This window comes from Symsagittifera roscoffensis, chromosome 3 (assembly GCF_963678635.1).
Source record: "Symsagittifera roscoffensis chromosome 3, txSymRosc1.1, whole genome shotgun sequence".
Classification (NCBI taxonomy): domain Eukaryota; kingdom Metazoa; phylum Xenacoelomorpha; order Acoela; family Convolutidae; genus Symsagittifera; species Symsagittifera roscoffensis.
Window position 1 is genome coordinate 24,980,623 of NC_087064.1, and position 11,700 is coordinate 24,992,322.

The 11,700-nt window shown below is 35.5% G+C and overlaps 1 protein-coding gene across 1 annotated transcript in view; it reads left to right on the forward strand.

Moving 5' to 3' along the window:
- Window positions 1-5,927, forward strand: part of LOC134841515 (leucine-rich repeats and immunoglobulin-like domains protein 2) — a 441,437-nt gene extending 435,510 nt beyond the window's left edge. The window contains exons 15-16 of the mRNA XM_063857542.1: window positions 1,601-1,918; window positions 4,531-5,927. Coding sequence (XP_063713612.1) covers window positions 1,601-1,918; window positions 4,531-4,991 — 779 coding nt within the window. The 3' untranslated portion in view covers window positions 4,992-5,927. The remainder of the gene's footprint in view (window positions 1-1,600; window positions 1,919-4,530) is intronic.
- The last annotated feature ends 5,773 nt before the right edge of the window (window positions 5,928-11,700 follow it).

The window sequence follows — 11,700 nt, forward strand, 5'->3', positions numbered from 1 at the left end:
TAATTGTAGTTTTTGCTAAACCTTGCAAATTCGAGGTTTTTTTTCTACTTTTTTATTTCACTTGATAAGGCTGCTTTTTAGTCGCGTTCTCGCAAGTGTGTGCGAAGTGCAGCTTCGCCTCTGTGTAATTTTTTGATCAGGAGAAAAAGCTTAAAATCTGTTTTTTTTTGCTGTTTGACTGGGATGTTTTAAAAGTCTATATCATTTCCTTTGCCAAAATTTTGTAAAGGTCACGAAAGACGTGATCGGCTTCTAAATTCGATTTTAAGTTTCAAATTTTTCAGCGGAATCAAAATTTTTCCTATTTAAGCACTTTTCTCAAATTGGGTTAATTTCATCATAATTTGGTCTCAAAATTCCATGAGCTTTGAGGCAAGTTTTTTTGTTCTTTGAATATTGAAAGTTGAGTTTATATAGGTCATAGTGTTTTTTTAAAGTTTTTTCAGAAAAGTCTTCAATTTTGTTCACGCTCAATTTTGATTTTTCTTGTGGTTTGATTTCTTTTTCAGTTTACTTCATTTCTTTTGGTAATCGGAAAGCAAGCTCCATTATTGAGCAGCAAAAGTTTAAAGGTCACGTAAAACGTAACTGGCTTCTAGTTTTGAAAATGGAAATTAATTATCGGATTTTCTAGCGAAATAAAAACTTTGCTTATTGATCCAGTTTTCTCAAAGTGGGTTTGTTTTATCCAAAAAGTGTCCATCATAAATTGTTTCGTGTTTTCTTCAGTTTTTTCTGTTTCCTTGCGTTCATTGCTCTTTTCCAACTGCCAGTTGGCTATGTTTTTAATAACAAGTCAGAATATTTTTATCTGGCGTTGTTTCGTAGTTTTTTAATTCAATGAAAAATTTATACGACTCGAATTGGAAACTATTCGGCTACATTTGGATAGCCATTTGCGGGGCATATAATACAGAAACTTCCGATTACAATAATGATGAAAACCATTGAACAGAAAAATGTAAAGGTCACAAAAAACGTGGTTGACTTCTAATTTTTCTAGTTTGATTTTAACGATTTTCAAGCAGAATAAAAACTTATTTCAGCCCAAGTTTGATGTTCTATAATTTTAAAACTTAGGTTTATGCCACGGTAGAAAGTAAAGGTAAAGTTAGAGCTCTAACTATGTTCGGTCGTAAGATCAAATGCGCGTGCAAATCGAGATTTTTTTTGACCTGATTGTGAGTCGGTCAAGGGTTTATACCTGATAGATAGTTTAGCGCTTTAAAGATCGCCTCGCCACAGTTCGCAGATAAATCCGGAAGCAGTTCCAATTTGTCTGCATCTAAAGTCGATCATTTATTAGCAGTATCGAGAACATTTTGGGAGGTTATTTACTACTTCTTCAAATGTCATTTAGCGGGAATAATCAATCACCATTGATAAGAAGCACGCGAGCGGACCAGATATTAGATTCGCATAACTGATGCTTTAAAAATTTTTTTAAAAAGATGATGCTACAAAACAAATAACCTGATTTTTCAGGATCCATTCTGCTGGGAAATTCTTGATTTAATTCTTGACTCATTGCATTGCCGATATTTCAGAATTTTCAACAGGGCGATAATTTGTCTGTGTTTAAAAAGATGCCGATATTTAGGTATGAGTGTGCGAGCAACTGCAAGCAGCAGTAGGGAAAACAGCACCAGTGCAAGTACAAGTACAGGCGGCGGAGGAATTAGTTCACATCCCACCACTACTAGCAGCGGTAGTGTCACAACATCGGCATCGAGTTTCAACATGGGATCAGCCTTCCAACCTCTTCCCTCGAAGTCCGCTAAGGAACGACAGAGATTACTAGAAGGTGACGGAGGGAACAGAGGTCGGCCAAACTATAGCCAGTCTGGCTTCCTCACCACAGGCAGAATAGGCGACAAAAGAAAGATGCCCAGTCGTCATAACCATAACCACCACTCAGGTTAACAATCCGTGAAATCCACGGAAATTTTTTTTTGACCTGCGGAGTCCATGGCGGAATATAATAACCTTGATTACATAACTAGCTGCACAGCGTATTCCAGAACAATGCAGCAAAAATCAGTTGACACTGCATTAAGTATTTGGCTGCGGAATCTTATTTAAAAATGATCAACATACTTGAATTTTTGAGTATTTTGTGATATAATTTTATCGATTTTCGGCAATAATTGCAACGCCATGCTGGCTTAGTGAGGCGAGTAAGGCAATTGATGACTTTCGCTCGCCGGGAATTTCTACCGATCTAAAAAAAACTCAGTTGCAAAGATGTCTTAAAATTGTATTTGTATCAGGTTTCGCTCATTTAAACTACTTGGGTCAACCTGATAGTTATCCCAATGATTAATTCGTATTGTAAAGTCAAAACAAAAATCATAGTGCGTATCTCCTCGCATCAACTAACCAACTATAGAAAACACAGACACCTTCCATCGGTAGAACCTAATCTATAAACCAAAATGTGAACTGACCAAACTGGTGTATAAAACTAAAAAAGTCATAGAACTACTAATAACTACAGTGCAATGTGACCGGAACCAATTCTGGAAAGTACTGAAAACGAAAAATTTTAAACCAAACATCTGTCCATCCAAACCAAACATCTGTGAATACTCGAACTACAAAATCATTTCGATATTCTTATGTAAACAGCAAGTCGACTGGACCCTGGACGACCTAATTTTACGGACCACGACAACGTTGCAACCAAAAGTGACGAATATTCTACCTACCTAGATTGCCAGTATAACCGAGTATTAAATGATGGAAGCTTTTCGGAATATCAAAATTTAAAAAGCTACAGAATTAGATGGGCTTTCAGGTTAGTGCCGCAACGCCACACTCCATATCACGTTCCTCTCTCAATTTTTTTTCAGAGCCATGCAATTAAACAAGAAATTCTGAATACTGAAAACATCGTACATAATCCCATTTTACAAACAAAAAGTATGAATAATGCACCCTGAAAAGTATAAGGGAATTGCCATTCTCATAACAATAGCAAAAATAATTTCTCACATGATACATCAGCGCCTTGCAGAATGGACGTAGTAGTTTCAAATCCTCCCTAAAAACAAACACGGATTCAGGAAGATCAAATCCACCTTCACTGCAGCAAACCTAATCACGACAAGAGTCCAGGCAGCATTCGACAAACACAGCCCGTGTAATGTGTTTTTTGTCGACTTCCAAAAAGTTTTTGATTCAATAGACCATAAAATGCTCTTCCAGAAGCTCGGGTCTCTTGGAGTACCGCTAAATTTTCTGCAAATTCTAAACAAATTGGTCATGGCAAAAAAATATATAGTAAAACTAAGGAGATAGGACTTACTAGTATAATAGTACAAAACATCGAACTCGCTCTAAGAGACAAATTATCACCACTACTGTTTTCACTGTTTACTGCCAATTTGGGCTTTATCCTTGCAAACTGCGGAGCCGAACCTTTTTTTTGCCGACGACCTTGCTAGGCAGCAGAGATATCGAACGCTATCATCAAGGCCCTACAGAAACTCAAGGGCTACTGCGTAGCGATTTGAGAGATCCCACAGGCAAAACAAAAATTATTAAGTTCCGTGAAGGGGACCGATCAAATGATCCGACTACTGCCAGTTTGACTGAAAGAGAATAGACGTTTTCAATAAATTCAACTTCCTTGGAGTTATTATCCGAAGCAACCTCAAATCTGCCAGTCATTTCATCCATCTGAAACAAAAGCCTTGATCTCCACTAACTCCCTGGACATAAAAGTCAACCTGGGGAAAATGTCCTTATATACTGCGACGATCCTTTTAAAAGCTTTTTTTTTGTCATCGGCCCCTTACTTTCACCACCTCTTTGCAGACATGAACGATGACAAATGTGAGGAGCACAAGAAGAAAGTTATCAGTTTTTCTTTTAAAAATGGGAGGTACCCAACACAGCACTGCTCATCAACCAACTCATTGGCGAAGACTGCCTCAATCTCGCTGGAGCCTCAAATCGCCAGTTTCTATAGCAACCGATGCCACAACAAAATATGCCAGGTTAAAGGGTGCTACTGTGCAACAGACTCAGACTTTGAGTGCATCTGCATTTTCTGTAAAAATAGAGCAAAAAGCAGATAAGAAATATGATATAAACAACAAATGAAGTGCCAAGAAACTGAGTCAGACTCATAAACTCAACATAGTTCCAAACTTTCAAATTTATCCATATTGTGATGAACTTTTAGACATGTAAAATAAGCTTCCAAGTTGTCTTAAATTAGACTTTAGTTCATTTTGAATTCAATCAAACAATATTCATAATAGTTAAATGATTTTATGCCTAAGCGCATATAGGCGCGATTTGTTTGTGAGTTAGCCACCCAAAAACCGCGCCTGCCTTTTGCTAGCTATTTTATGGGTAATTCATGATCTTCAATGTTATCAACTCTCATGTTTTCATTGGATCTCAGTCAAATCAAGTCTCTTTTTTGTAATGTAAAAATCACATGAAAATTTAAATTAATTTGAGCATTTGACTATTGATGCACAAAATTTGGCTAGCGGTAAGTTAAATAATTGTTAACAGGGTTAAAAGGGACCAAGAACGATGCAGGTAATTACATAGAAAGACGCACAGACAACCAGACCAATCCAGACGCTCGCCTTCGCCCAGGACTGAGTAACAGCCGGACCTCTAATGCAATACAAAACCCCACGGAGCCACAACGTATAGGTACATCCAATGAAAGTAATCAACCACAGATGCGAAGGCCCACCGCGTCGCATTTGTCCGAACACGATCTGAGATCACTCGCTGTTCAGTTATCAGTGGCATCGCAACGAGAGACGAACACTCCACCGAGACGAGATCCGCCGAGGCCTCCCAGGCACGAACGGGAGTCGCTGTCCGGTTTGGATGGAGAGCGGAATACTTGGGCGAACAATGATAGCCTAGTTTACAATGCAAATGAGGTCGAATCAGGGAGTCCAACAGATAGACACGCGTCGTCTAGCTCATCGACGAGTCAGCACAACTCAAACTCTTGAATCAAAATTGCTTGTTGAAAGCATCAATTAAACATACAATTTTTAAGTGACAATGAACAAATCGACGACACTTATTTAGGTTGTGTTTTTTCGTATTTTCAAGGAAAAGTTTATAAGTTGTTCACGTTCCATTTTATTTTCGCTTTTTGAGTTTTGGTTTCCTCTTAAGATCTGTTAAGTTAGATGTGCCAAATGGAACGCAAATCCTGCGCTCCGATAATGAAGTACAAATTGCGCGGAACTGCTTGAATTGCTTCAATTGTCAAAAATAGATATATGTTTAGAATTGGCAGTGGATTAAAAAGGTTACCTATTGGCCCAATTCTGCAAAATTTTTAAACAACGAAGATTCAGAAAATCGGAAAAGCTCGAAGGTGATATATTGTTTTCTCGGTAATTTTCTTTGATAAAGTGTGCCATTAACTTATTTCCGACTGTCTGATGGCTATGTTTTATGTAATTTGAGATTTAGAACTAAACCAGGCTTGCGCTATTTAATTGCGTGACTTAAAGTAAAAAATCAGAAAGCAGAAAAGTTTCCCCAAATTGACAAAGACTAGAATAGAAACTTATATATTGATTCACAAAATTGATTGACCAACATATTGTATGTTCAATTGTTGCTTGTACAATGTACTGAACATAATTTCTTATTTGGACCAATTTGTTCAGTTTTTGATCCACTCTGTGATGTTGAAAATTAAGTGCCCCAAAAATAGATCTGTATAAGAGGTAATTTTGATTCTATAAGTGATTTATGCAGATCTGTTACAATATTATTGTTTTAAAGATGTCACTATGTTTTGCCTTATTTTGTATTAGAACTCAAAAATGTTCCTGAAGTTTTAGAATGTATCCTTTTGTATTACTGTAAAAATTTTCTATCGGAGTATTTGTAGTTTTAGTCTTCCGACTCACGTTTTGATAGAATAAATATTTGACCCTTCGGTTTTTGTCGGAAAGAGCTAAAAAAAAATATAGTATGGAAAGCTTATTCTGGGACTAAATGAATTCCTGACCTTATTACACTTGCGAAGCAATGTGTTTTAGTACGAACTTTCTTTTTTTCCCGACTAAAGTGCAAATAATATTGCGACTTAAAGCAACAATATTTGCTGGATGGAAATTTGGCAATAAGATATTTTTGATATTTTGTTGCCTCTTTGAAATTTAGTTGCACCTTTACAGCTTATTGATAACATGTGCCTTGACATTCCAATAGTTAAAAGTTTACACAGTTGATGCATTTTTAATTCATCAAGTGAACCGAAGAAAACTATGTGTTTCAAACAACATAACAATAGTAAAATCTCGATTTCAGAAATTTTCTAACTCAATATATCTCGCAATTTTTTGAAAATTCGAGGCTTATTTATACTTTTTCTTTAGTGAATTGATAGAGATGCTTTTTTGTCGTGTTCTGGCAAGTGTTTGCGAAGCACAGCTTCGCCTCTATTAAAATTTTTTGTTGAGCGTGTATGGGTTTGTTGGTTTCAAAACCAATTCTTCTGATTTTTAACCGTCATCGAATACCCGAAAATTAAAGTTCGCTTTCAAACGGGGGGGGGGCTAGATTTTAAAAAAAATCAAAACTTTTGTCGGCTTTTTTTTGGGTCGACTACATTGATTTATTAAGCTCTTTCAAATCATTATAAGAGCCTCATTTCGACGAAATTTTCTGCACCGCAGGCCAGTTTTTAGGCAGTTTTTGGAAAATGTTGACGCTCCCTCAAATTAGTACTATTTGTCGGCGAACGCGCCCTTATGAAAATCTTAGGGTCAGTCAGCCAAAAATGGATATCCCAAAATATTACAAAAGGGGGACCCTTTGGTCGAAAGGGGGTCAAATCCCTAAGGGTGGCGTCCAATCCGACCCCTCCCCCTAAATCCGCTCGCGGTGGTACATGTTAATGCACTTTGTCACGACCGCTCAGCGCTTTTCCAATGCACATTGTTCCATTGTTGCAGAAAGGTTTTGCAGAATATTGTCTTAATGGGAATGGGTATCCGCTTTCAGGGATCATTTTTACAATCATCCCTACACCTAATTGACCTACTGCTCGATATGTTTTTATACACAGCTTTTTTAGTCTGTTAATAGCGTAGTATATAAAACATAATAAGATATCGATTGAATTTTTGACTAATAAGATCCATTTATTTTGACTGATTAGATCCATTTTCTCAAACTCGTTTTCTGAAAAACCGAATTTTCATCCCTCCAAATCGATTTGGGGGGATTGTTAGATTGATCTGCTTTAATTTTTTCGGAATATTTGCTTTATATGATTTTTATTTGTTTTATGAAGCATTATTTAAGATTGATAAAACTTATCAGAAGCATTTTTGTTTCTGTTTTCTACCAATTCAGAATCAATTATTTTAGATCATTTCTCAACATTTCATATCCTGGCAACCTAAACAAGTGGAATACTGCTAGGTTCGATTTTTTTTCGGTGGAGCTATAAAAGGTTTTTAGACAAGTGAAGCGTACTGTCTTACAGTAACCACTGTTTTTACCTCAGTCGTTATTTGGTGGCATCTTCGTATTTTTATAACTGGTAACTTTTTGCTCCATAGCATTACAACAAAAAAACTGATGTGAAGGGTTTAATCAAAAGAAAAGATTCAGTGAATTTACATGGCGCAACTTATGTCGCCCTTATTTTTTAATGGAAAAACTTATCGCTCAAAAAATGCACAATTTTTGAAAGCTGACTCAGTTTTAAAACCTGATTTTTTTTCGAAAATTACTGCGCCAAATCTGATATAGATTTTATCGAAAAACAGCGAAGAAGAGTTTTTGTCCGCATATCAGCTATATACTGTTTTATGTGCACAAAAATTAATTTTAGTCTTGAACCGTTTTTCGGAGACTTGTCAAAGATTACCTTGCCAAATCTGAGATAAAAAGTTCAATCAAAAGAACAGGTGCTGAAAATTTTCGATCCATGGTCATTGTCTTAGTTTTTGGGAGTAATGAACGTAGTGAAGACTCTTATTCAGGTCTTGCTGATTTTTGTTTATTTTTTTTCTCAGGAAGAAGTTTTAAAAATTTTGCACTTTTTGAGTTTATTTGAAATTCATCTGCTGAAAGTGACGTAAATAGAATACGAATGTGAAAATGACGTAAAAAACGTGAACGGTTTCAAATTTTGAAAGTGGAGTTTAATTTTTAAATTTTCCCAGCGGAATAAAAATTTTACCCGTTGACCCAGTTTTCTCAAGTTGGGTTAATGTTATCAGAAAGCGCCAGTCATAAATTTTTCTAGAAACACAAAAATCTTAAAGAGCATCTATTTTTTACTTTGAAATTTGATACTTGAGAATTTTTCACCAAAGTCAGTGTTTCATTTATGTTTACTTGCGTTCATTACTTTTTTCCAATCTTCGATGTGCTATGTGTGTGAAAAGCCATGTTAAAAAAGCAAAGTTCCATATTTCGCAATGATTTTTTCTGGAGTTTTTTTTAGTTTCGAAACCTACATTGCCAAACTTACGTGGCGTTCATTGAAATAACGATCTTTAAAGGCATCCCCTGCATATGTGAATGTTTCTAATTTTGGTATGAAATCAGCTGTAGATTGTGGAAATGTTTGACCTTTTGATTCGATTTGGGATTCGTTTAATTTTCCTAAACGACCATGCCAAATCTGAAATTTTTTTTGAAACTTATGGAACTTACGCAGTACTATTCGCATCAATACATTATGTTAAATTATTTTCAAGCAGGTAACTCCGACTTTATTTAGCTCCAAGTGCTTACACTTGCGAGGTTGTGAACGTTGTGTATCAGTACGAGCTTTTTTCAAATCTAACTTGCAAATAAAAGTGCTCATGGGGTAGCACTCAAACTATCTATAATGACAATCTGTAGCATTGGAAAACTCATAACATCTGCTGTCTATTTTATTTGTGGCTAATATTTGTGAGAGGCTAAACGTTTGTGGCTGAGTCGTAAGTGAATGCGAATTATAATCTGTAGGTCGCAGGTTTTAATCCGAAATGTAGCCGAATGTTTTCTCGCTAGTATTCGCGACGAGCAGTTTCGACTCTGTGTTAACTCTAGCTAAGCGCCTTTGGCGCAGATGCAAGGTCGCGCGACTTCTAATTTCCAGGTCAATGGTTTGATTCAGCCACTTAGCAGTGTTTTCTGTTAGTTTTATCTTTTCTTTTTTTTTATCTTTTAATCTTTTTAGAGCTCTTTTTGCCTTTTTCTCACGTGTGTTTGCAAAGTGAAGTTTAGCTTCTGTGGCATTACTTCAATCGAACTGTTTGTAAAAAAAATCCAGTCTATTTGTTTTGGTTCGAAGTACCGCAAACTACCATAGGTAACGAAAGTTTTTTCTGTTTTTAATTTTGGCTGTTATTTTTAAGTTCGATTGAATCAATTTGCACACATGGAAAATCCAAGATTTTTATTTTTTAAATAGCGTTACTGAGTTGTTGAAGAGTATATTCTTGTTTCTTCAAAAAAGTCTGCAGTTCGAATGCTTCGTTTTTAACAAATTCATTCAATTATTTTTTCTTTTTTAGTTCGTACAGCCGATTCGATTCACCTTCAAATTTTTCTTAACTGGGTCTCCTAAATAATAAAGTGTTTCCAAGTTATCATTTTTCTGTCTAAAATGACAAGGTTTAAATTAATTGCAGAAACTTTATCGTTACTTTTTGCGGTTGCTAATGTTTTATCTTTGTTATGTTTATAATGTTTGTTGTAAATCAACTCTTGTTTTTTGTTTTCTTTTTCCGCTTTTTATTTTTCGTTTTTGTTTCTATTTAAAGGTTTTTTCGGCTAAGAGGATTTAGGTCGATGAAAAAATCTTTAATTGCTTGTTAAATCGTTGTATGAATCACTTACCTTTAAAATTGTTTTTGTGCTTGCGGAAACGTAGTTGGGGGGGGGGTGAAACTTAGAAAAAAATTTCGGATCAAATACTTTATAGCTCAACTTTGATTTTACTCAACAGTCGCCTACCCAAGTTTTATGTGCTCAGTATCCGCTTAGTTAATTTCGTTCAAAATGCTTCTTTAACCTTGGATGTTGTATTTTTCCTTAAATTAACCCGCATTCGAGACAAACTTTAAGAAATTAATGTTTCAAATTATTTTAAAAAAAAAATTTTCGATTCAGTTTGCGTTTTCTTTCCGGCTAGTACTATGCCTTTTCTTGATTGATGTAACGCAAGTGGTGCGAAGTTCTGCTTGCCTATGTGGTAAAAATATATCATAGGAATTTTTTTTTTCGGCTGTTCATTTTTTTTCTACAATTTTTTATTGATTTTTTAAGATTACTTCCAAAAAAATTATTCTGTTGTATTTTTTTGTTTTTTCCTCTATCTTAAATTCGAAACCACCACTTTCCCACCAAAGACGAATATTCATGGCTTTTTCTGTCGTAAATTTCTGGTTGGTAAATTTGATTAGCCAGCGTACATTGATACTATTTCATGGAAATTTTCTTACACTATTGAGCTTGAAAGTCAAAAACGTGTTCAGCAAAGAAAAAGCATGACCGTAAGGAAAGTTTCAAAGGGAAAGGTCTGGTAGCCAGTTATACGAAACTTTTTCTCTCAAACAATTTTAATTGAGAAATATTATTTATTACTTTTAGTTGCTTGGACTGAGGTCATTTATCCAAGGACGCTATAGGGTGTTTCAGCTTTTACTGAATTTTGGCTTTGCTTATGCTTGTTCACACGTTTTTTTCTTTTTTTTTTCTAAGATTTTGCACACAAAATTCTGCAAAGATTCTGTCAGCATAATTTCCGGCTTGTATTTAGCGTGCAAACTAGTTGAGCCGTCCCATTTTGATACGGCGTGTAAAAGTTTCACACATCTCTGCAAATTTTTCACTAAAAGATCTCTTAATTGTTTTTTGATCTATAAATTGTTTTTTTTTCGAAATTTGTCAGATTATCGTTTAGTTTCTGCTGTAACTATCAGAGAAGCGATAGCAATTTTTAGATAATCGGCAAATCGTTAACTAGAATTTTTCCTGCCACAAGATATGTAACCTTGCTAAGTCCATGATGTTTTTGAGCAGATGACTGCAATAAAATTTTCAAGTAGGTAACTCCAACTTTATTTGGCTCCAAGTGCTTACACTTAAGAGATTGTGAACGTTGTGTATTAGTACGAGCGTTTTTAAAAATCTAACTTGCAAATAAAAGTGCTCATGGGGTAGCACTCAAATTATCTATAATGACAATCTATAGCATTGGAAAATTCATAACTTCTGCTGTCTATTTTATTTGTGGCTAATGTTTGTGAGAGGCTAAACGTTTGTGGCTGAGTCGTAAGTGAATGCGAATTATAATCTGTAGGTCGCAGGTTTTAATCCGAAATGTAGCCGAATGTTTTCTCGCTAGTATTCGCGACGAGCAGTTTCGACTCTGTGTTAACTCTAGCTAAGCGCCCTTGGCGCAGATGCAAGGTCGCGCGACTTCTAATTTCCAGGTCAATGGTTTGATTCAGCCACTTAGCAGTGTTTTCTGTTAGTTTTATCTTTTCTTTTTTTTTCATCTTTTAATCTTTTTAGAGCTCTTTTTGCCTTTTTCTCACGTGTGTTTGCAAAGTGAAGTTTAGCTTCTGTGGCATTACTTTAATCAAACTGTTTGTAAAAAAAATTCAGTCTATTTGTTTTGGTTCGAAGTACCGCAAACTACCACAGGTACCGAAAGTTTTTTTTTGTTTTTAATTTTGGCTG